Genomic DNA, 25,183 nt, shown 5'->3' with positions numbered 1-25,183 from the left:
TCCATCTCAATCACCTCGAGATTAACAGTTAACCTGACTGCTGCCTCTCAGGGGTTTTCATGTCAGCCTGTCAAGCAGAACAAAGTGCAAAGGGACAGAGCGGTGCTTGAACACTCATAGGGGAAGAGGACACCAACTATCTCGGAGAGGATACCCTTGTTGCCTTTTTGAGTAATTTAGGAGACCCCTTCTGAAATTGGTCAGGGTTTTTGCAGGCAGAGGGTTCATATCTGGAAAATATTATGATTGGAACTATGGAGTTGTACGCCAAGGTAAGTGAATGAGCCAGTATGTCTGAATAGCTGAGTAGACTTCCTTATTTTTTGACAGTTTATTTTCAATGAAGTCATCTTTTATCCAGAGGGTTAAGTACCTTGCTCAAAGGCACATTGACAGATTTTTCTAGTTGGCTCTGGGATTTTGTCTTCTAGTTGGCTCTGGGATTCAAACAGCAACCTTTCAGTTACTGGCCTAACGCTCTGAACCGCTAGGCTACCTGCTGGCTACCTTATGTATGTATCATGAGGGCATAATCTAGTAATAGAGATGTATTAATTGGAAATGCTTTAAATGCCCATGCTCAAGGAACTAGACTCTTCTAGCAATGACACACACATATCATATTGCACAGGAAGTATTGTGTGTTGAGCCAAGAGGTTGCCATTACTGGGATAGATCTGTGAGAACATAATGAGTAATCCAAGATGAGACAGAGAGGGATGACGGACGTTAATTCTTAACGACATTTAGGGTGTTTTATGCTGATGGACGACAAATGTCTTGCTTGGGTGGGACCTGGCAGTGTAACAGGAAAAGGCACACAGAGTAATAACAGACTGTAGAACAGATCGTGTCCTGTGTGATGTAATACTATCCTCTACAGCTGTGTTTTGGGCAACTGGCAGTTGGGCCTGTCCACCTGGTGTGACAGTGATACAGCAAAGGGTGTTGGTCATTAGTACAGGAAATCCCCTTCAATGCATGCTCACTTTTTCACTGGGTTTCTTCAATAAGCTCAACTTTTGTGATAACGTTTATTTCTGTAACAGGGTGCCAGTGTGTGGGTACCTGACCCAGAGGCAGTGTGGGTATCAGCCAAGCTCCTCAAGGACTACAACCTTGGTGATGAGAATGTGGTGCTGCAGATCAGCGATGGCAGGGTGAGACACAGTCAACAGCTGGCATACCGCAGATGTATCGTTAGTCGCTCTGGATAAGCATTTGATAATGACAAATATTTAATGTGCCACCCCTCTAGGAGGTGCAGTACCCAGTGGTGCCACCCTCTGGCCTCCCCCCTCTGGCGAACCCTGATATTCTGGAGGGGGAGAATGACCTCACTGCTCTCAGCTTCCTACACGAGCCTGCTGTTCTACACAACCTGAGAGTCCGATTCCTGGACTACAGCAGCATCTACACCTACTGTGGTAAGGAGCAGAGAGAGGGGGAGAGAGAGGAATAGGTTGAGGGAGAGAATGAGAGAGATGGAGAGAGAGACAGAAAGAGATCGGGGGTGGAGGTCTTTCTTCAGATGCTGTTTTGCCAGTGGACAGATATATGCAGCTCCTGTGTGCTCCTGCTTTTATGATTATGGCCTCATGGCCACAATCTTTACTAGGTGTAAAGTTCACAGGGACATGGCCTCCTCTCTTTGGCTTCATACAAATTGGTTCTCCATAAGATGCTAAATAAACATTAACCTAAGAACACATGCATCTTATGTGATTGCTGTGATATGTTGCAGACATAAACAATAATCGAAACAGTTTTGATATACACTGCTCAAAAAAATAAAAGGAACACTTAAACAACACAATGTAACTCCAAGTCAATCACACTTCTGTGAAATCAAACTGTCCACTTAGGAAGCAACACTGATTGACAATACATTTCACATGCTGTTGTGCAAATGGAATAGACAACAGGTGGAAATTCTAGGCAATTACCAAGACACCCCCAATAAAGGAGTGGTTCTGCAGGTGGTGACCACAGACCACTTCTCAGTTTCTATGCTTCCTGGCTGATGTTTTGGTTACTTTTGAATGCTGGCGGTGCCTTCACTCTTGTGGTAGCATGAGACGGAGTCTACAACCCACACAAGTGGCTCAGGTAGTGCAGCTCATCCAGGATGGCACATCAATGCGAGCTGTGGCAAGAAGGTTTGCTGTGTCTGTCAGCGTAGTGTCCAGAGCATGGAGGCGCTACCAGGAGACAGGCCAGTACCTCAGGAGACGTGGAGGAGGCCGTAGGAGGGCAACAACCCAGCAGCAGGACCGTTACCTCCGCCTTTGTGCAAGGAGGAGCAGGAGGAGCATAGCCAGAGCCCTGCAAAATGACCTCCAGCAGGCCACAAATGTGCATGTGTCTGCTCAAACGGTCAGAAACAGACTCCATGAGGGTGGTATGAGGGCCCGACGTCCACAGGTGGGGGTTGTGCTTACAGCCCAACACCGTGCAGGACGTTTGGCATTTGCCAGAGAACACCAAGATTGGCAAATTCGCCACTGGCGCCCTGTGCTCTTCACAGATGAAAGCAGGTTCACACTGAGCACGTGACAGAGTCTGGAGACGCCGTGGAGAACGCTCTGCTGCCTGCAACATCCTCCAGCATGACCGGTTTGGCGGTGGGTCAGTCATGGTGTGGGGTGGCATTTCTTTGGGGGGCCGCACAGACCTCCATGTGCTCGCCAGAGGTAGCCTGACTGCCATTAGGTACCGAGATGAGATCCTCAGACCCCTTGTGAGACCATATGCTGGTGCGGTTGGCCCTGGGTTCCTCCTAATGCAAGACAATGCTAGACCTCATGTGGCTGGAGTGTGTCAGCAGTTCCTGCAAGAGGAAGGCATTGATGCTATGGACTGGCCCGCCCGTTCCCCAGACCTGAATCCAATTGAGCACATCTGGGACATCATGTCTCGCTCCATCCACCAACGCCACGTTGCGTCACAGACTGTCCAGGAGTTGGCGGATGCTTTAGTCCAGGTTTGGGAGGAGATCCCTCAGGAGACCATCCGCCACCTCATCATGAGCATGCCCAGGCGTTGTAGGGAGGTCATACAGGCACGTGGAGGCCACACACACTACTAAGCCTCATTTTGACTTGTTTTAAGGACATTACATCAAAGTTGGATCAGCCTGTAGTGTGGTTTTCCACTTTAATTTTAAGTGTGACTCCAAATCCAGACCTCCATGGGTTGATAAATTGGATTTCCATTGATTTTTGTGTGATTTTGTTGTCAGCACATTCAACTATGTAAAGAAAAAAGTATTTAATAAGATTATTTCTTTCATTCAGATCTAGAATGTGTTGTTTAAGTGTTCCCTTTATTTTTTTGAGCAGTATATAAAAAGTCACAGGAAAAAAAAGAATAAGCCAGTAGGGATGACCAGGGATGTTCTCTTGATAAGTGTGTGAATTGGACAATTTTCCTGTTCTGCTAAGCATTCACAATGTAATGAGTACTTTTGGTTGTCAGGGAAATGTCTGGAGTTAAAATTACATTATACAATGTAGTGGACTAAATGTAAAAGTTGTCAGAAATATAGATAGTAAAGTCCAGATACCCCGAAAAACTACTTAAATAATACTTTAATGTATTTTTACTTAAGTACTTGGCCATTGGTCATTCACACCAACTGCTCATTCCAGGGATTGTGTTGGTGGCCCTCAACCCGTATGACCAGCTGCCCATCTATGGAGAGGAAGTGATTGATGCCTACAGTGGGCAGGACATGGCTGACATGGAGCCTCACATCTTCTCTGTGGCAGAAGAGGCCTACCGCACCATGACCAGGTCAGGGGTTAAAGGTTAAGGGCCAGGGGTCACCCTACTCTTTGGTCTCCATTTTATATGCCCTTTGTTACCTCAAAACACTGTCATTTTGCCTGCTCCTTGGGGGGTTGGGCCAGGGTTGCTGTTCTTTGTAAAGAGCTCTATACAGATAAAATAGCAGTGACACGAGAGAGCCTTTGATCAGATCTCTTTAGTTGCCCTGTGTGACAAATAGCTCTGTAAATGACAAGATTATTCAGAGGGTAGTTGTCTATGTATGCAGGGAGGAGAAGAACCAGTCCATTATAATCAGTGGGGAATCTGGAGCAGGGAAAACAGTCTCTGCTAAGTTCACCATGCGCTACTTTGCTGTGGTGGGGGGAGCATCCCAGCAGACCAGTGTGGAGGAGAGAGTACTGGCCTCCAACCCCATCATGGAGGTACTGACATGTGGGTGAATGAGTTCCCTTAACCTGCAATGCGGTTCACACACATTTTTTTTGTTGAAGAGTGTGATTTTGGAAAAAGCATGTATTTTGCATATAAAAAATGAGTACTGTATTATATCAGTATCAGTTGTAAAGGTAATAGCTAAAACAGTGTAATGTATCGTATTTATAATTCTTTCCTTTAGTCCATTGGGAATGCTAAGACTACACGCAATGACAACAGTAGCCGGTTTGGGAAGTACATTGAGATCGGCTTCGGACGGAAGGGGGATATCATTGGGGCCAACATGAGGACGTACCTGCTGGAGAAGTCTCGAGTCGTCTTCCAGGCGTCACAGGAGAGAAACTACCACATCTTCTACCAGCTGTGTGCTTCTAGAGACCTGCCAGAGATGAGAGTCCTCAAACTCGGTGAGACTGGACCACATTCAGGAACTTATTACAACGTCAACAGCAGGGAACAAATTAATGTCAATGGTTCTAGCAGTGTATTTCAGAACGTGTTCATTATGTGTTCTGATGTGTGTTTCTGTAGGTGGTGCTGAAACGTTCCGCTACACCAACCAAGGAGGGGAAGATTCCATTCAGATCCCAGGCACTGATGATGTAGTAGATCTGGAGCGCACTCGCAATGCTTTCACCATTCTGGGTATACAGCTTCTATATTAAACACGTCTATGCTAACATGTTTACTCTGACTGTAGTGGTATGCAGTTTGAACATGCTGGTGTTGTGTGTACTCTTCCAGGTGTGCCTCCTGACCAGCAGATGGAGCTCTTCAGGATCCTTGCAGCTGTTCTGCACCTGGGCAATGTCAACATCCAGGCCAGTGGGAGAGGTGGTGATCGAAGTTACATTGATGTAAGATTTTTAGTTTTTTCTTACATTTTTGTCCAGTATTTCCCTAAAACTCTCTCACATAATTCGTTAAAATATTCCATAACCAGGGGGAGGAGCGTTCCCTGTCGGTGTTCTCCAAGCTACTGGGGGTGGAGCGGACCCAGATGGCCCATTGGCTGTGCCACCGCAGGCTGGCAGTAGGGGGAGAGATGCTGGTCAAGCCCATGCCTGGTCAGCAGTCCCTAGAGGCCCGGGATGCCCTGGCCAAGCATGTGTACGGTCAGCTGTTCACCTGGACAGTGACCCGGCTCAACTCAGCCCTCCGAGCCCAGAGCGAGCAGCCCAAGTCATTTATTGGGGTGCTGGACATCTATGGGTGAGTAGAAAGGGCAGGGGGTCACACTTTAGATGAAGTTGTTGTTATACCTGTAATAACGGTAATGACTGTAGTAACAATGTATTACTAACAGGTTCATTTCCCTTTTTGTCCATTTCTCTTTGGCAGGTTTGAGACGTTTGAAAGGAACAGTTTTGAACAGTTCTGTATAAATTATGCCAATGAGAAATTGCAGCAGCAATTCAACAGGGTGAGTCACCAAGTGTGTGTGTGGGGTTGGACATCGATATGAATGTGGGTCTGTGTCCTATGAACCTGTTATCCTCATGTCCCCTCGGTAACCCTTGGTCTCCCTCTCCTCCCCTCACCCATGCAGCACGTGTTCCAGTTGGAGCAAGAGGAGTATGTCCGTGAGGAGCTGCCGTGGAGCAGGATAGAGTTCAGTGATAACCAGCCGTGCATCGCTCTCATCGAGGGACAGCTGGGCCTGCTCGACCTGCTGGATGAGGAGTGCAGGGTCAGTCAGTCACAGCGCTGGTTTCTATCAACTCCACATTGTGTTGTGTCTGGTTTGTGTTCATGTGTCCAAACCGGTTTGAAATACAATAAGTACATGTACTCAGGATATGCTGTGCATCTAAATCATCACTGCGCGCACTGACAAGCCATGAGCGCCTTGTGATGGATTTGATCCCCCACAAGTTCAAAAAAGATGTATATATAAAACAAAAGCAAGTCCTGCCAGAAAAATAATTATCCTATTAAAACTTCAAAGTATTTCTATAAAAAAACAGAAGATTTATCATTGATCCAGAAAAACCTTACCTCCCATGGTGTCTGTTTCCTTGATCAGATGCCCAAAGGTTCAGAGGAGAGCTGGGCTAGGAAGCTGTATGATCAGCATCAGAGTAACAACCCCAGTCCACACTTCCGCAAACCTCGAATGTCCAACACTGCCTTCATCATCCTGCACTTTGCTGACATGGTGAGCTAGTTATATTAACCAGAGTATATTAGATGCCTCAGTTTGACCTGTTTACATAATGTGCTGGTTGCGGCAAAGTATTTGACTTAAACTTTCTTCTTTTGTTTGTCAGGTCCAATATGAATGTGATGGGTTTTTAGACAAGAACCGGGACACAGTCTTTGAGGAACCCATCAACATCCTAAGAGCCAGTCAGGTATCGCCTGTCAATGTTTTAAATTACAACTATGATGCATTCTATTCTATCTGCGTTCACACAGTGATGATCTGCAGCTTCCCCTGTCAGAAGTCTTGGCTCACTTTTCTTACCTCCCTGTCAGTTTTGAGTGCATCTGAAGAGTAGAGGAATTTGAGGGAGGGTCACTGAGGAACCAGATTTCAGCTGTCCACTTTTGTCGGACTGGGGTGAATTCTAGGCTGAGATCAAGATCCTAGGGTGAAATGGAGGACAGTAGAGGGAGAGATGAAGTCTTTTTAACCTACTGTAACCCGGTCTGTCTGTCCCTCCGTCAGTCTGAGCTGGTGTCTGAGCTGTTCCAGCAGAAGCCAGTAGGGGGCAGTCTGTCCCTCTCAGGGGGGAAGTCCTCTCTGCCCAATGGCAGTCTGCGCTCTGGCCCTGGGAAGAGAGCTCAGCGGGAACACAAACTCACTGTGGGATTCCAGGTACTATATGTCTCCCCCTGCTGTGGCCAAGCAACACCATTCATTTCCAGCTTTTAACAGTTGACAGAATGTATTTGTTTTCTTGCTGCCATATATTGTCTGTATTACTTCATCCATGGCTTGTTGTATGTTGTTGTATCTTCTATGGACTGTAGGACAGGAGTGTGAGTTTGTGTGTTCCTCCATGTTTCTTCAAACAGTTCCGTCAGTCTCTGCAGCTGCTGATGGACACTCTGAACAGCACCACCCCCCACTACATCCGCTGTATTAAGCCCAATGACCTCAAAGAGCCTTTTGTGTGAGTCAGACCCCTGTGCTCCAGCCGTGTGTGTGTGTGTGTGTGTGTGTGTTTGTGGTGGGGGAGGTGTGTGTGTGCTACAGGGCTCAGTTGGTAGAGCATGGTGTTTGCAACGCCAGGGTTGTGGGTTCGATTCCCACGGGGGGCCAGCACAGGAAAAAAAATGTATGAAATGTATGCATTCACTACTGTAAGTCGCTCTGGATAAGAGCGTCTGCTAAATGACTAAAATGTAAATGTAAATGTAAATGTAAATGTTAAACAGTGTGTATTATGTGGAGAGAGGTGTGTGTGTAGTATGATAAACAGTATGCTATCTGTGTTTGTTGGGTGCGCAGTGTGTATTATGTGTTGCGGTGTGTATAATTTCAATATTGTCAGTAGGGGTGTGTGTGTGTCCAGCGTGTTAAGCAGATTTCCCCTCTCAGGTTCGACCCTAAAAGGGCCGTCCAGCAGCTGCGCGCCTGTGGGGTGCTAGAGACCATACGCATCAGTGCTGCAGGCTACCCATCCAGGTACACAGCACATTTAACATCAGCTTCACCTTTGGAATATTCACAGATAAACTTATCACATACACAGAAAACTGATACATAGTTGCATAGTTATTTCACCGATGCAGAACACTGTACACCAACATTTATGAAAAACGCACAATTAAAGATCTCAAGAGTATTTGTACTCACTCTGTGAAAATGTGTCCCTCTCTTCCTTCCACCATCTTGGTCCCAGGTGGACCTATGCAGAGTTCTTCAGCCGGTACCGGGTGCTGCTGCGCGGGGGTGGGGTTCAGACCAAGGAACAGATCCAGGCGTTGTGCCAGAGGGCCCTGGCGGAGCTCATTCCAGACCCGGAGCAGTATTGCTTTGGGAAGACCAAGGTGTTCTTCCGTGCTGGGCAGGTGGCTCTGCTGGAGAGGCTGAGGGCAGAGAGACTGAGGGCGGCCGGGGTGATCATCCAGAGCTGGGTCAGAGGCTGGCTGGGCCGCAGGCGATACATCAAGACGCGCTGGGCAACACTCACCATCCAGAGATACACAAGAGGAGCCCTGGCTAGGCGGTGAGAGCAGAATGACTGACTATGTGGCACGTCAATCTGCTTTACACTTTATACTGTCATATAGTACAGTGTGTCTCAGCAGTAGGCTACCTACGTTTGTCCAACGATTTAAACGACTGTTCTGTTCTGTGTGATCCAGGCTGGCAGACGTTCTGCGCTACACCAAGGCAGCACTGGTCATCCAGAAGACATATCGTATGGTGGCGATAAGACAGATGTTTCTGATGATCCGCGAGGCCACCGTCACCATCCAGGCTTTCACCAGGGGCTCGCTGGCACGACGCCAATACAGACTGGTGAGGAAACACTGGCACAAAGGCCCCAGAATCTTTTTATCAATGAATCTAATGTTATTAATTTACAGCTTAAATATAAAATGCATTTCATACATGTAATAACTTAAACCTCCAGAGATAAGTCAAGGCAGGGCTCCAGCCCCAGGAACTATTCCTCAGTAATATCAGATCCGGATTCTAGACTATCCTGATACACTGAGTGTGCAGGAACACCTTCCTAATATTGAGTTGCGTCCCCTTTTGCCCTCAGAACAGCCTCAATTCGTCAGGGCATGGAGTCTACAAGGTGTCGAAAGCATTCCACAGGGATGCTGGCCCATGTTGACTCCAGTGCTTCCCACATTTGTGACAAGTTGGCTGGATGTCCTTTAGGTGGTGGACCATTCTTGATACACACGGGAAACTGTTGAGCATGAAAAACCCATCAGCATTGCAGTTCTTGACACACCTACTACCTACCTCTTGCCTGGCACCGACTACCATACCCTCTGAATGGCACACACACAATCCTTGTCTCAAGGCAAACAAATCCTTCTTTAACCTGTCTCCTCCCCTTCATCTACACTGATTGAAGTGGATTTAACAAGTGACATCAATAAGGGATCATAGTTTTCACCTGGAATCACCTGGTCAGTCTATGTCATGGAAAGAGCAGGTGTTCCTAATGTTTTGTACACTCAGTGTCTGTAATCATAACTGTAATCATAACTGTAATCATAACTGTGTGCAATAATATAATGCATCTCTTCTATCCTCTCCCTCCCAAGGTGGTGGCGGAGCGGGCTGCGGTGTTGCTCCAGTCTGCAGTGCGTGGCTGGCTGGCCCGACGGGCTTACAGGAGGGTGAGGGCAGCCATAGTGTTGATGCAGTGTTGTGTGAGGCGGCGGGCAGCCAGGAGGGAGCTGGTGAAGCTGAAGGCAGAGGCTCGCTCGGTGGAGAAGTTCCGAGAACTCAACAAGGGCATGGAGGTCAAACTGATGCAGCTGCAGCTCAGGGCCGACCAGAAGGTGAGATGCTGGGGTCATGGAAGGTGGTGAGAAAGGGATGGGTGGAGGTGTAGAAGGGTGGAGAAGCCTGAGAAGGGGATGGTGAGGGGGCTTAGAAGAAGATGGGTGGTTTTGGATGGGTAGATGAGACCAGGTGTTTCTAGGGGGCTGGTGAATTTTGATGAGCTGTTTAGAGGTTTTGGTACATCCAGAGTGGAAAAAAGAAATGTGCAAAATTAATAATACAGAAGTGAACATTTATGTGTGTGTTTATGTATGTGTGTGTTAATGTGTGTGTGTTTGTGTATGTTTATGTGTGTATGTGTGTTTTTATGTGTGTGTGTGTGTGTGTGTGTGTGTGTGTGTGTGTGTGTGTGTGTGTGTGTGTGTGTGTGTGTGTGTGTGTGTGTGTGTGTGTGTGTTTATGTGTGTGTGTCCAGGCCAGGGAGAGCAGTGCTCTGAGAGAGACCCTCCAGGTTGAGCGTAAGGCCCATAACACTGAGCTGGACTCCCTGCGGGGGGCGCTAGTTAAACTGGAGAACCAGTTAGAGACCCAGCTCCAGGCCCAGCAGTCTCAGCCCAGCACCGCCATCACAGAGGAGGAGACGGAGGAGAGGAGGAGGGCAGAAGAAAAAGCAGCCCAGGAGATCCTACGACTCACACAGGTAGGTCTTGTTGGTCCTAATGGATCTGAAACAGCTCTTGTGCTTTTCTGCAGAATAGTGGTATTTAAGGTCACTCCTCTTTCTCTGTTTACAGGAGGTGCAGGCCCTGCGGGTTGAGAGGGACTGTTTGGGGAAAGAGAAGGAGGATCTGACCACTCGATTACTGGAGCAGGAGACAGCTCAGGAGGGTAGGTCTATTCATAACAGGTATCTGTTTTCAGTGCATCTCTCTCAATTTTCTTTGTAATCCGATGTGTTATGTCTGTACATCCAGAGTGTGTAGTGCAGGCTGTGGCCCAGGAAGGTAAAGCTCTGACAGCAGAGCTGGATGAGGAGAGGAGGAAGTACCAGGGTCTGCTCAGAGAGTTCACCAGGCTGGAGCAGAGATACGAAAACCTACGGGAAATGAGCATGCTCACGGAGGTACTCACACATTATATTCAACTCCATATTCCACTAGCCTGGGTGCCGGCCTTTCTGTTTTGCCTATGTGACGTATCAATGTAGCATTGTTGAGAGGTACCCCCAGGTTATAATATTCAACCTCGCTGAAAAACATGATATTTCTCTGTGTTACCGCTGCAGCACTCTAAGGGCTACAGACGGACAGATTCAAACCAAAGCCTGATCATGGAGCCCCCATCTCCGTCCCTGATGTCGCCGCCCTTTTCCGGGCCCCCTACCTTCCCAGCCACACCTTCCTTCTTCGGCCTCCCTGCCTTCCCCTCGCCGGAGGAGGTGAGGACGGTTAGTGTGACGTCCCCCACCGCAGAGAGGAGAGCCTGGCTTAGCTCTGACACACCCATGGTGAGATGCCCTCCCTCTGGATGGCTCCCCAACGGGGAATCAGTAGGAAATGTGTGGTTCAGATCTACTTGTCAATCAATCAATATGGCTCCTGTGGCTGAGACTGTGCTCTGTTCTTTACCCAGGACACTTTGATGGAGAATATGGGTGTGGCTAAAGACTCAGCTGGGAAGATGAGCGGAGAAGACCTGTGGCACGCCTATGATGCTGTACGAGTGGCCAACAAGTCAGTCCCTATTCCTTGATCAATACGTTCACAGCAATATCATTATATTTTATCATTAAAAGAATACAGATATATTCTACCCCCTGTCTGTGTGCAACTGTCAGGTTCCTGGAGAACCAACTGCGTAGCCAGCGCTCTCAGGAGGAGGCGGAGCTGGAGGCTGTCCGGCTGCAGGCTAAACGGACGTGCTCTGATCCCTCCCCCTCTGCAGACCAGCAGGTAGGGTCTCGTATGAGCGGTCTGGCAGTGTCAGGTGGACTACAGTGCAGATTCTGTTACTTTGAGTATCATCGCTCTAAACGTGTCATAATGGCCCTGCATGTGTGCTCGCTGTTCAGTACCTGGTGGAACTGGTGGAAGCCAGGGAGCAGGAGGTCTGCAGACTGAGGAGAGAACTGAAGGAGCTGAGACACACAGTCACACTCAGAAGACTACTGGCACAGATAGGTCTGAACAACACACAACTACATACTTGAAAAATGTCTTGACTGAAATGTCTACAAAATAAATGTGTGGAGGGACACATCGATATCTATCATACTTGTTTGCTCGTCCCCCTAGGCCCAGTGCTGGCCCAGTCCACAGAGGATTCCTCTGCCCCCCATGCCAAGGCTGGGACTGTCACAGGGCTGCTGGAGTGTAGGAAGAGGGACGAGGCCAAGCTTATGAAGACCCTCATCACAGGTAGGACCCCTAACCCTAACTCCATCTGTACAATTAGTGAATGTGCCCTCTAACCTGTATGTTCCAGACATGAGGGTGGACAGTGCCCTCTCCCTGCCCCCTGGCCTGGCTGCCAGTGTGCTGTTCCTGTGTGTACGCCAGGCAGACTGCAGTGGAGACGAAACCCGTGCCCGCTCTCTCTGCACTGCTGCTGTCACTGCTATGAAGGGGGCTCTGAAGGTGCGCATACACACACACACACACACACACACACACACACACACACACACACACACACACACACACACACACACACACACACACACACACACACACACTTACCTTCTCTGCTTTTCAATCATGGTTCTCTTACAGGTTTGTTCTTATTCATTTGTTGTGCCTTTGTTTTCCCCTCCTACCAGAAACACTGTAATGATGTGGACATGACAGCACTGTGGCTGAAAAATGCCTGCCTTCTCACCGACCTACTGACCCAGCACTCCAAACAGGCAAGGCATCGACATCTCTCATCAAAATGTCACCAATGTCATATGTTATTATCACTAAATAATGTCAGGAGTTATTATCACTAAATAATGTCAGGAGTTATTATCACTAAATAATGTCAGGAGTTATTATCACTAAATCATGTCAGGAGTTATTATCACTAAATAATGTCAGGAGTTATTATCGCTAAATAATGTCAGGAGTTATTATCACTAAATAATGTCAGGAGTTATTATCACTAAATAATGTCAGGAGTTATTATCACTAAATAATGTCAGGAGTTATTATCGCTAAATAATGTCAGGATGTTATTATCGCTAAATAATGTCAGGAGTTATTATCACTAAATAATGTCAGGAGTTATTATCACTAAATAATGTCAGGAGTTATTATCGCTAAATAATGTTAGTATGTTATTATCGCTAAATAATGTCTGGATGTTATTATCGCTAAATAATGTCAGGAGTTATTATCACTAAATAATGTCAGGAGTTATTATCGCTAAATAATGTCAGGAGTTATTATCGCTAAATAATGTCAGGAGTTATTATCACTAAATAATGTCAGGAGTTATTATCGCTAAATAATGTCAGGAGTTATTATCGCTAAATAATGTCAGGAGTTATTATCGCTAAATAATGTCAGGAGTTATTATCGCTAAATAATGTCAGGAGTTATTATCGCTAAATAATGTCAGGAGTTATTATCACTAAATAATGTCAGGAGTTATTATCGCTAAATAATGTCAGGAGTTATTATCGCTAAATAATGTCAGGAGTTATTATCGCTAAATAATGTCAGGAGTTATTATCACTAAATAATGTCAGGAGTTATTATCGCTAAATAATGTCAGGAGTTATTATCGCTAAATAATGTCAGGAGTTATTATCGCTAAATAATGTCAGGAGTTATTATCGCTAAATAATGTCAGGAGTTATTATCGCTAAATAATGTCAGGAGTTATTATCGCTAAATAATGTCAGGAGTTATTATCGCTAAATAATGTCAGGAGTTATTCATAGCCATGTAAGCTGACCGGGGAAATACACCCCTAGTTATTGAGTTCATGGCAATAAAACCCATTACATGCATACTTCAACATGTGACTGACAGACAGTATTTGTGCTTGGTCTCTAGGATGAGGATTTGGTTCCGTTAACCTCTGACCTGAGTGAGTTAATCCGTGCTCTGAGTGACCTCTGTATCCAGGCCTATCAGCAGCTCCTGTCCATCTCAGAATCCCGCCTGCAGCCCATCATTGGTAGGTCTGACCAACTCCAGAACAATATCAAAACCAACCCACCCAGTCGACTAAACGTTTTATCATAGTTTGCTTTCATTCCACTACATAATCCTTCAACAGTAGCGCCTGTTCTCCTGACCCATTCAATTCCTCCACAGTTCCTGCCACGCTGGAGAGTGAGATGATCCCAGGACTGTCTGGGTCTGGGGTGAAGCTGGGGAACTTTAGGAAGCGTGCGGGGTCTGACCCCAGGGCCGTAGAGAGGAATGCAGGGGAGACCCCTAGTATGGCTGCAGTGCTGAGGGAGCTGGGTGCCCTCCACACGGCCCTGTCCCGCCAGGCCCTGCCACCCACCCTGATGGAGCAGGCCTTCCGTCAGCTCACCCACCTCCTCTCTGCCTCTGCCCTCAACAGCCTGCTGCTACGCAAGGACATGTGTAGCTGGAGCCGCGGCTTGCAGATACGGTCAGAGGACAGAAACACATATACACACACACACACACACACACACACACACACACACACACAATTATACACATACAGGGCCTGCGCAGGAACACGTTTCAGAGCCACTAAAGTTGGTTTATAAAGGGGACAGTTTGCATGTACAGTCGTGGCCAAAAGTTTTGAGAATGACACAAATATTAATTTCCACAAAGTCTGCTGCTTCAGTGTCTTTAGATATTTTTTGTCAGATGTTACTATGGAATACTGAAGTATAATTACAAGCATTTCATAAGTGTCAAAGGCTTTTATTGACAATTACATGAAGTTGATGCAAAGAGTCAATATTTGCAGTGTTGACCCTTCTTGTTCAAGACCTCTGCCATCTGCCCTGGCATGCTGTCAATTAACTTCTGGGCCACATCCTGACTGATGGCAGCCCATTCTTACATAATCAATGCTTGGAGTTTGTCAGAATTTGTCTGTTTTTGTTTTTCCACCCGCCTCTTGAGGATTGACCACAATTTCTCAATGGGATTAAGGTCTGGGGAGTTTCCTGGCCATGGACCCAAAATATCGATGTTTTGTTCCCTGAGCCACTTAGTTATCACTTTTGCCTTATGGCAAGGTGCTCCATCATGCTGGAAAAGGCATTGTTCGTCACCAAACTGTTCCTGGATGGTTGGGAGAAATTGCTCTCGGAGGATGTGTTGGTACCATTCTTTATTCATGGCTGTGTTCTTAGGCAAAATTGTGAGTGAGCCCACTCCCTTGGCTGAGAAGCAACCCCACACATGAATGGTCTCAGGATGCTTTACTGTTGGCATGACACAGGACTGATGGTAGCGCTCACCTTGTCTTCTCCGGACAAGCTTTTTTCCGGATGCCCCAAACAATCGGAAAGGGGATTCGTCAGAGAAAATGACTTTATCCCAGTCCTCAGCAGTCCAATCTCTGTACGTTTTGCAGAATATCAGTCTGTCCCTGATGTTTTTCCTGGAGAGAAGTGGCTTCTTTGCTGCCCTTCTTGACACCAGGCCATCCTCCAGAAGTCTTTGCCTCACTGTGCGTGCAGATGCACTCACACCTGCATGTTGCCATTCCTGAGCAAGCTCTGTACTGGTGTTGCCCCGATCCCGCAGCTGAATCAACTTTAGGAGACGGTCCTGGCGCTTGCTGGACTTTCTTGGGCACCCTGAAGCCTTCTTCACAACAATTGAACCGCTCTTCTTGTAGTTCTTGATGATCCAATAAATGGTTGATTTAGGTGCAATCTTACTGGCAGCAATATCCTTGCCGGTGAAGCCCTTTTTGTGCAAAGCAATGATGATGGCACGTGTTTCCGTGCAGGTAACCATGGTTGACAGAGGAAGAACAATGATTCCAAGCACCACCCTCCTTTTGAAGCTTCCAGTCTGTTATTCAAACTCAATCAGCATGACAGAGTGATCTCCAGCCTTGTCCTCATCAACACTCACACCTGTGTTAACGACAGAATCACTGACATGATGTCAGCTGGTACTTTTGTGGCAGGGCTGAAATGCAGTGGAAATTATTTTTGGGGGATTCAGTTAATTTGCATGGCAAAGAGGGACTTTGCAATTAATTGCAATTCATCTGATCACTCTTCAAAACATTCTGGATTATATGCAAATTGCCATCATACAAACTGAGGCAGCAGACTTTGTGAAAATTAATATTTGTGTCAGTCTCAAAACTTTTGGCCACAACTGTAGAGTACCAGGTGACTATTGGACCTGACTCCATTCTTTTTGTTCTGCTGGGTTCTGCCAGGTATAATGTGAGTCTGCTGGAGGAGTGGCTGCGAAGCCGTGGGCTGCAGGCAGGGGGAGCTGTGGCCCTGTTGGAGCCTCTCATCCAGGCCGCTCAGCTCCTGCAAGTGGGCAAGAAGACAGACGCTGACGCACAGGCCCTCGTTCACACCTGTACTGCCCTGTCTACCCAGCAGGTGGCGCCCTTATCACTATTACAACACTATTGCAACGGGTGGTTTTTAAGCTGGTATTGGCAGGGTGAAATGTTCAAAGTGTTGCAGTTATTATTTAAATAGAATAAACCCAATATGATTCTGTGAACATTATTCCCTTCACTAGAGAACCATGTTCTTTTTATACAGTATATGTCTATGTACAACCACACATCCTTGCAGGGCTAAGCTAACTGTCTCTGTTCCAGATTGTGAAGATTCTGACCCTGTACACCCCTCACAGTGACCTAGAGGAGAGGGTGACACTCAATTTTATCCGCACAGTGCAGGTACAGTACCTAATAATAATACACACAACAGTAATGTAAACTTCTCATAACATGGCATGTTAAATTTTCAACTGAATGAATGAATAAAATTTTATTTCCCTGTCAAATCGCCAGTTGGCAACCCATCCCTTATGGGATTAATTGACACATAAACAAACATTACAATCTGTGACAATTCAGTGATAATTATTGTGTGGCCGTTGTGACAGTCCTCTTTACACCCTCACAGGCTGTCTGAAGTCTATATACTGACTGTCTTCACTAGGGTTGTGGTGTGGTCTGGTTACCAGTAGTGTGGTCTGGTTACCAGTAGTGTGGTCTGGTTACCAGTAGTGTGGTCTGGTTACCAGTAGTGCGGTTGTGTTACCAGTAGTGTGGTCTGGTTACCAGTAGTGCGGTTGTGTTACCAGTAGTGTGGTCTGGTTACCAGTAGTGCGGTTGTGTTACCAGTAGTGTGGTCTGGTTACCAGTAGTGTGGTCTGGTTACCAGTAGTGTGGTCTGGTTACCAGTAGTGTGGTCTGGTTACCAGTAGTGCGGTTGTGTTACCAGTAGTGTGGTCTGGTTACCAGTAGTGCGGTTGTGTTACCAGTAGTGTGGTCTGGTTACCAGTAGTGCGGTTGTGTTACCAGTAGTGTGGTCTGGTTACCAGTAGTGTGGTCTGGTTACCAGTAGTGCGGTTGTGTTACCAGTAGTGTGGTCTGGTTACCAGTAGTGCGGTTGTGTTACCAGTAGTGTGGTCTGGTTACCAGTAGTGTGGTCTGGTTACCAGTAGTGTGGTCTGGTTACCAGTAGTGTGGTCTGGTTACCAGTAGTGCGGTTGTGTTACCAGTAGTGTGGTCTGGTTACCAGTAGTGTGGCCTGGTTACCAGTAGTGTGGTCTGGTTACCAGTAGTGTGTTCTGGTTACCAGTAGTGCGGTTGTGTTACCAGTAGTGTGGTCTGGTTACCAGTAGTGTGGTCTGGTTACCAGTAGTGCGGTTGTGTTACCAGTAGTGTGGTCTGGTTACCAGTAGTGCGGTCTGGTTACCAGTAGTGCGGTTGTGTTACCACTAGTGTGGTCTGGTTACCAGTAGTGTGGTCTGGTTACCAGTAGTGCGGTTGTGTTACCAGTAGTGTGGTCTGGTTACCAGTAGTGCGGTTGTGTTACCAGTAGTGTGGTCTGGTTACCAGTAGTGTGGTCTGGTTACCAGTAGTGTGGTCTGGTTACCAGTAGTGTGGTCTGGTTACCAGTAGTGCGGTTGTGTTACCAGTAGTGTGGTCTGGTTACCAGTAGTGTGGTCTGGTTACCAGTAGTGTGGTCTGGTTACCAGTAGTGTGGTCTGGTTACCAGTAGTGCGGTTGTGTTACCAGTAGTGTGGTCTGGTTACCAGTAGTGTGGTCTGGTTACCAGTAGTGTGGTCTGGTTACCAGTAGTGTGGTCTGGTTACCAGTAGTGTGGTTGTGTTACCAGTAGTGTGGTCTGGTTACCAGTAGTGCGGTTGTGTTACCAGTAGTGTGGTCTGGTTACCAGTAGTGCGGTTGTGTTACCAGTAGTGCGGTTGTGTTACCAGTAGTGTGGTCTGGTTACCAGTAGTGTGGTCTGGTTACCAGTAGTGTGGTCTGGTTACCAGTAGTGCGGTTTGGTTACCAGTAGTGTGGTCTGGTTACCAGTAGTGCGGTTGTGTTACCAGTAGTGTGGTCTGGTTACCAGTAGTGTGGTCTGGTTACCAGTAGTGCGGTTGTGTTACCAGTAGTGTGGTCTGGTTACCAGTAGTGTGGTCTGGTTACCAGTAGTGCGGTTGTGTTACCAGTAGTGTGGTCTGGTTACCAGTAGTGTGGTCTGGTTACCAGTAGTGTGGTCTGGTTACCAGTAGTGCGGTTGTGTTACCAGTAGTGTGGTCTGGTTACCAGTAGTGTGGTCTGGTTACCAGTAGTGCGGTTGTGTTACCAGTAGTGTGGTCTGGTTACCAGTAGTGTGGTCTGGTTACCAGTAGTGTGGTCTGGTTACCAGGTAGTGTGGTCTGGTTACCAGTAGTGTGGTCTGGTTACCAGTAGTGCGGTTGTGTTACCAGTAGTGTGGTCTGGTTACCAGTAGTGTGGTCTGGTTACCAGTAGTGTGGTCTGGTTACCAGTAGTGTGGTCTGGTTACCAGTAGTGCGGTTGTGTTACCAGTAGTGTGGTCTGGTTACCAGTAGTGCGGTTGTGTTACCAGTAGTGTGGTCTGGTTACCAGTAGTGTGGTCTGGTTACCAGTAGTGTGGTCTGGTTACCAGTAGTGCGGTTGTGTTACCAGTAGTGTGGTCTGGTTACCAGTAGTGCGGTTGTGTTACCAGTAGTGTGGTCTGGTTACCAGTAGTGTGGTCTGGTTACCAGTAGTGTGGTCTGGTTACCAGTAGTGCGGTTGTGTTACCAGTAGTGTGGTCTGGTTACCAGTAGTGTGGTCTGGTTACCAGTAGTGTGGTCTGGTTACCAGTAGTGCGGTTGTGTTACCAGTAGTGTGGTCTGGTTACCAGTAGTGCGGTTGTGTTACCAGTAGTGTGGTCTGGTTACCAGTAGTGTGGTCTGGTTACCAGTAGTGTGGTCTGGTTACCAGTAGTGTGGTCTGGTTACCAGTAGTGTGGTCTGGTTACCAGTAGTGCGGTTGTGTTACCAGTAGTGTGGTCTGGTTACCAGTAGTGCGGTTGTGTTACCAGTAGTGCGGTTGTGTTACCAGTAGTGTGGTCTGGTTACCAGTAGTGTGGTCTGGTTACCAGTAGTGTGGTCTGGTTACCAGTAGTGTGGTCTGGTTACCAGTAGTGTGGTCTGGTTACCAGTAGTGTGGTCTGGTTACCAGTAGTGTGGTCTGGTTACCAGTAGTGCGGTTGTGTTACCAGTAGTGTGGTCTGGTTACCAGTAGTGTGGTCTGGTTACCAGTAGTGCGGTTGTGTTACCAGTAGTGTGGTCTGGTTACCAGTAGTGTGGTCTGGTTACCAGTAGTGCGGTTGTGTTACCAGTAGTGTGGTCTGGTTACCAGTAGTGTGGTCTGGTTACCAGTAGTGTGGTCTGGTTACCAGTAGTGTGGTCTGGTTACCAGGTAGTGTGGTCTGGTTACCAGTAGTGTGGTCTGGTTACCAGTAGTGCGGTTGTGTTACCAGTAGTGTGGTCTGGTTACCAGTAGTGCGGTTGTGTTACCAGTAGTGTGGTCTGGTTACCAGTAGTGTGGTCTGGTTACCAGTAGTGCGGTTGTGTTACCAGTAGTGTGGTCTGGTTACCAGTAGTGCGGTTGTGTTACCAGTAGTGTGGTCTGGTTACCAGTAGTGTGGTCTGGTTACCAGTAGTGCAGTTGTGTTACCAGTAGTGCGGTCTGGTTACCAGTAGTGCGGTTGTGTTACCAGTAGTGTGGTCTGGTTACCAGTAGTGCGGTTGTGTTACGGTCGTTATTTCCTCTCTGTTCCATCAGGGTCTGCTGAAGGAGCGTTCAGGCGGTCAGCCTCCACAGCTGCTGATGGATGTACGGCGTGTGTTCCCCGTCACCTTCCCCTACCTGCCGCCCCCGCCTGTCCGCGCTGACCAGCTAGACATCCCAGATTCCCTCAAGATCTCCTTCCTACGACGGCCTTAGAGGAAGCAGTAGTTATTCACTGTGGATTACACTCTTTTTTTGAAGTTTTGGTATTGCTACCTCGGGTCTTTTTCCTGCAGGCTATACAGTATATCAAAGTAATTGTAAGTGAATAATACATGTCATTTTTGATTAGGCATTAGTATTCTGTATCAGGCATTCTTTCAGTAGAACAAGTATAGGACTCTTACTGCTACTCTTCCTGTGAGGGTTATTGTGCTGTTAGAATGGCCGTATGGATTCTTTCTCATCTGTTCCAGAGTATGGATTTTGGACACAAAGATTTCCTTATTTGTACTAAGATTACAGTATTGCCTGTCTGCTGATTGACATTTCCCTATTTGATGCATCCCACATACTTCAATCCCTACCCATGTGTAGTCTTCCACTGGGAAATGTTGTGCGTTGGAAGTGTGTGCTTAATATATTTTTTTAATTGGTAATAAGTTCCAGATATCAGAATTTATAATTGCATAATGGTAACTTAACATGTTTTTCACTCTGATCCATAATGAACACTATGAAAAAGAGTTCAGATTTTCTCTAACATTTTATTGGAAGCAGAAACACAGCAACGCTGCAGTCCCCCACCTCAACCCTCAATAAGAACAACCAGAATTAAAAAAAATTAGAAACATCTTCAGTATAAAAAAATTATCTCATGCGAGTACTTTGTACCACTACACATCATCAGTAATACATATTTATATATTCACAAACCTCTGAAAAATAGAAAATAATACTAAAATATCAAAATAAATGAAGACAACAATTGGAAAATATAACGTCAAATAAACGCGTGCTGGCACAAGAAATACTTTTTTTCCCATCATGCACTGCTTCCTATGTACAGGCTGGCATCACGGTGGGCTCGTGTTCAAGATTGACTACACTGCAGTCGGTGACTGCAGACTGACTGATCTACAAATCACCTCATCCTAATGAACTATTCATTATTACTTGTAGATCAATCGTTGCTCTTGAACACGACCGATGTGTTCTGCCTGTGTGGGCGTCAGTGACAGTACATGCGTGCCTGTCTGGTTGTCATTGTGCTTCTTCTATATCTCTGTATCATGCCTCTGTGCCTGTCTGTACTACATACATGCCAACCTGAAAGGGTGAGGTTTCCTTTTTACCTCAACGCACAGACACCAAACGTCTGTCTGAAAGAAAATGGCCTCGGTGACCGAATGTACTCAGTATCATTGTCAACAGCAATAAATAAGATATTGTGCCATTCGCATTCCTTGCTACAGCTGCTATACCTGTATGTTAACGTAGTGACAATACAATAGTCTGTGAGGCTGTGTATTCGAAGCCTATAGACTCCTATCCCATCTCCCATTGGAGTTCAAAGTTCAAATGGATGTCCATCCACTACCCAGCCACAGCAGGATTCAAGTTGACTAAGTAGCAGCAGCTTCACTTCATTCAGTGTATGTATTTCTATAGATATTGAACCATATATGTTTGGTACAGAAGTACTATTTACAATGACAATATACAGAGTCTGTTGTTGATCCTCTCTATGCTGAGTCTGTTGACACTGCTCTGCATGTTGTTTAGCCACTACTAGCTACTGGCCCAGAACCTGGCCCGTTTCAAAACAACATTTACACGTCTCGACAAAAACACTTTGTGCTGACAACTCACAATGTAAACATTATAGGACTGCTCTACATAGAAACGGTACTGATTAGATGCATAGAGTCAAGTTGTACACACGTTTAAATATGGGAGCCACATATAAAAATTGGTGATACTATATGCAGTGCTTTCTGGAGCTGGACCACCACAGTAAGGTGTAACTGGCAAGTGTAGCTACTTACACAGGTTCTGAGCAGAGTCACTGTCTGATACCTGGGGCAGATGGACCAGAACCCAGGGGAGGGGAGGCAGTGTAGTGGGCTGTAGAGGAGAGGCAGTGTAGTGGGCTGTAGAGGGGAGGCAGTGTAGTGGGCTGTAGAGGGGAGGCAGTGTAGTGGGCTGTGGAGGGGAGAGACGGGAGGCAGTGTAGTGGGCTGTGGAGGGGAGAGAGGGAAGGTAGTGCTGTGGAGGGGAGAGACGGGAGGCAGTGTAGTGGGCTGTGGAGGGGAGAGAGGGAAGGCAGTGCTGTGGAGGGGAGAGACGGGAGGCAGTGTAGTTGGCTTTAGAGGGGAGGGAGTGTAGAGGGCTGAACAGGGGAGGGAGGGGGGATCAGATGAGAGACCTGTCATTCCATTGACAGTCTTAATATAATCCAGTTTTGACATCGAAATACATACGATCCTACCCTGCAGGCTCAACCTCCTCCAGGAACTTTAATCAATGATAAAGGAGTGAAAGTCGGGACCTTTGGTCCTGGAATGGCACTAGATACAGTATGGTTACAGTCTGGGTACCATGCATGCACTATGAGCTACAACACCACCAATACCCTGTAAGTACCCTGTGCTTACTACCCTTCCCTGTGCTTACTATGTGCTTCTTCTATGTGAGAGCCTTGACATGGATGTTATGAGATTTTCCCCCCACATAGCTATCTCAGTCACATATCTATGGCAAGTTTCACTATTGAAGAGGGCAGGCAGGAGCAGTTCTGGTACTATAGCCCTTGTGGACAGACCCTGTGTGCTCAGAACCAGGACCAGACAGCCTGGCCATTCTAGGTAAAAGGTTATAGGTCATGTGTGCTTCCCCCAGCAGAGGGGAAGAAAGACAAAAAAGAGACCGTGGGGGTCACCCGTGGCCTGACATCTTCATTTGACAAGAGGTTGCTATGGCAACACACGCAGTAAGAAATGTCTCAGTGTTTTGTCTCTAAACTGCTCTCTTCCACGCTGACACATGTTGATCAGAGAGGTTAAAGGAGAGGAGGTGGCTGTTTTCCAAGGCAAACTAATGAAGCTCTGTTTACACTCTGTACTGTACAGCCCACTAAATGTTTCTGATCAAACAAGCAATAAACCTTCACCCCAAAAAATGTACTTGCATTCCCCCAAGTAAAAGACACTTAGGAAATTCTCAAAGAATCTAAATATACTATAGACTATGTGTTCTTCCACTAAATTGTGTTCTATGTTCTTGATGGCTTTCTGTGATTTACACATTTACACAAACAGGCAACACTGGTGTCTACACAAGGTCAACATTGTAACAATATAACACACGAACAGTATACAGATGTACTGTCTTAATTTGATCAATCTGTTGTCGCAGATTTTTTTTCCGGCGCTGCAGCAAATGCAAATTGTAATATATTCAAGGTTTAAAAATGCTTCTAAAGTTTGTAATTTCCACTTTAAAATGTCAGACTTGAATTATCCTAACTAAACATTTAGAAACCCCTACAAAAATGTCCATTAATTATAATCCACATAGTAATTCACATTTCCTGAGAAACTGTTCAAATTAAGATAGCACACCTGTATACACACTCACTCATCTCCTTCTCTTGAACATACACCCACACGCGTGCTGATGAACCACAGCGCTCCGAGGCTCGTCTTCATCAGGTTGCTCTCACTATGTACTGAAGACAGACAACAGGTTTGACAGGACAAGGCATCAGGCAGCAGGCTCTTTAACAGGGTAGACAAACAGCAAGACAGACAGGGATACTCTCAAGTGCAAAGTCTTCATATAGTCTTTAAATATACCATAAATCCACTGATAATATCTCTAATACTTATAAACATTTACATTTATCATTTGTCCAGACTGCTCTGCTATAGATACTTCATGTCGGAATGAGAGAAGATCCAGAATTCAGCCTACGGTGGACAACCCATGGGAATAGTATCATAAACCAGTGTGTGTAAACCTGACTCTTTGGAATGTATGAGGCCTAAAAGCCTGATGGTCTGCTGTTCACAGTTGGTCCTGTTAACTTGTGCTTAGGGCTTGACTTGGCATAACATTATGGATTGATCCATTGGCACTAGTCTAGTCTAGACAAAGGAAGGGAACGTGGAGTTAATGTAATAGAAGAGAGATCAAGACTTTCAAGACTACAAGTACTTCATCTCCCGGAGCTTTTAAATACCTATGCATGAAACTAGTCGAGATTGGCAGATTCTAGTTCAAATGTGTGATTGGGGAGCACTAAGACATGGCCTATGCTATGGGAAATAGGGAGAGGGAGAGAACAAGGAAGAAAATATACTCTATGACTTAAACTCTCTGTGTGTGTGTGTGTGTGTGTGTGGATGTGTTGTAGAATGTTGGTCAGTGTTGTGGGGTTTGCTGTGTTTACAATTATATCTATGCATTTTTACAAGATAATTAGTCATATTCATAATAAAGACATCGGTGCTTTCAAGACAATCAGGGCAATGCCTGTAGATGGTATCACGTCTTCTTCAATGAAATGTATGTACAGCACTGTAGTAAAGAACTGTTTCTCTGTGCTTGTCCAACATTACAACATCAGGGTAGTGGTTTAGCTTGCAGTCAGACCGCAGAAGGACTTCCTAGCCTGTAGGTGGCGCTGAGCGAATAAAGACTTCACCCTCTCAGCCTCGGCCTTCCTCGGGAGAACGCTGGTCTGACTTGAGCTTGACGAACTCCTTTGCCACGTCGTCGTTGTTGCGCTGGGACAGGATGCGGAGGACGGTGAGGCCCGTCTCGTCCATGTGCACGCGTTTCCCCAGGGGGAGCCAGCACGCCACGCTGCCCCTAGAGGACATGTCCTTCAACTGCATCACGGCCATGCCCACCGTACGGTCCTCCCGGGCGAAGCAATAGTCCTTCACACACACCTGCAGCTCATAACACTCTGTGCCCACCTCGTTACTGAGGGTGCTGCAAGGAGACGAGACAGAGGCACACCATTCAAATCAATACATCTACACTGATCCACCACTTGTATAATGGAGGTGGTCCTCTTTAGTTCAGCTGGTAGAGCATCGCTCTTACAATGCCAGGAGAGTGGGTTTTATTTCCGGGACCACCCATACACATGATAAAAGCATATGGGTGGTCTGCTAAATACAATATAATAATAATATTCATAATAACTGTAAATAGATGAAAAAATGACAGGATTCCCTATCCATATTCAACATGATAACTTCCACTATGACGCCACCACAATCGGCAGAC

The 25,183-nt window shown here is 46.5% G+C and overlaps 2 protein-coding genes across 2 annotated transcripts in view; one reads left to right on the top strand and one right to left on the bottom strand.

Moving 5' to 3' along the window:
* The first annotated feature begins 85 nt into the window (after nucleotides 1–85).
* si:dkey-110c1.10 (unconventional myosin-Vb) lies at nucleotides 86–21,344 on the top strand. The gene is made up of 34 exons (XM_014216364.3): nucleotides 86–272; nucleotides 1,050–1,160; nucleotides 1,259–1,427; nucleotides 3,651–3,795; nucleotides 4,058–4,214; nucleotides 4,409–4,634; nucleotides 4,759–4,872; nucleotides 4,972–5,084; nucleotides 5,171–5,439; nucleotides 5,569–5,650; nucleotides 5,777–5,917; nucleotides 6,254–6,385; nucleotides 6,498–6,581; nucleotides 6,899–7,048; nucleotides 7,249–7,346; nucleotides 7,775–7,861; nucleotides 8,079–8,405; nucleotides 8,545–8,701; nucleotides 9,469–9,708; nucleotides 10,128–10,352; nucleotides 10,447–10,540; nucleotides 10,627–10,775; nucleotides 10,938–11,159; nucleotides 11,285–11,385; nucleotides 11,490–11,604; nucleotides 11,724–11,832; nucleotides 11,947–12,069; nucleotides 12,137–12,288; nucleotides 12,471–12,557; nucleotides 13,693–13,816; nucleotides 13,957–14,263; nucleotides 16,037–16,211; nucleotides 16,439–16,519; nucleotides 19,937–21,344. Exons 1-34 carry the CDS (start codon nucleotides 243–245, stop codon nucleotides 20,096–20,098), a joined length of 5,058 nt encoding a protein of 1,685 aa, XP_014071839.3. The 5' UTR covers nucleotides 86–242; the 3' UTR covers nucleotides 20,099–21,344.
* The window catches only part of LOC106613770 (protein unc-13 homolog A), a 56,030-nt gene continuing 51,476 nt past the window's right edge, over nucleotides 20,630–25,183 (bottom strand). The window contains exon 41 of the mRNA XM_082956810.1: nucleotides 20,630–24,883. Within this exon, the coding sequence (XP_082812936.1) occupies nucleotides 24,595–24,883 (289 nt within the window). The 3' untranslated portion in view covers nucleotides 20,630–24,594. The remainder of the gene's footprint in view (nucleotides 24,884–25,183) is intronic.

Source organism: Salmo salar, chromosome 10 (assembly GCF_965601325.2).
Source record: "Salmo salar chromosome 10, fSalSal1, whole genome shotgun sequence".
Lineage (NCBI taxonomy): Eukaryota > Metazoa > Chordata > Actinopteri > Salmoniformes > Salmonidae > Salmo > Salmo salar.
Note: the sequence above shows the minus strand (reverse complement) of the source record. Positions and strands in the feature narration are given on the sequence as shown.

Bases quoted from the DNA above. Each gene is read 5' to 3' on its own strand.
- si:dkey-110c1.10 (XM_014216364.3), top strand. From the start codon at position 243: ATGATTGGAACTATGGAGTTGTACGCCAAG. The intron at 273-1,049 runs GTAAGTGAATGA...TTTCTGTAACAG, and splicing joins CTATGGAGTTGTACGCCAAG to GGTGCCAGTGTGTGGGTACC. The intron at 6,582-6,898 runs GTATCGCCTGTC...TCCCTCCGTCAG, and splicing joins ACATCCTAAGAGCCAGTCAG to TCTGAGCTGGTGTCTGAGCT.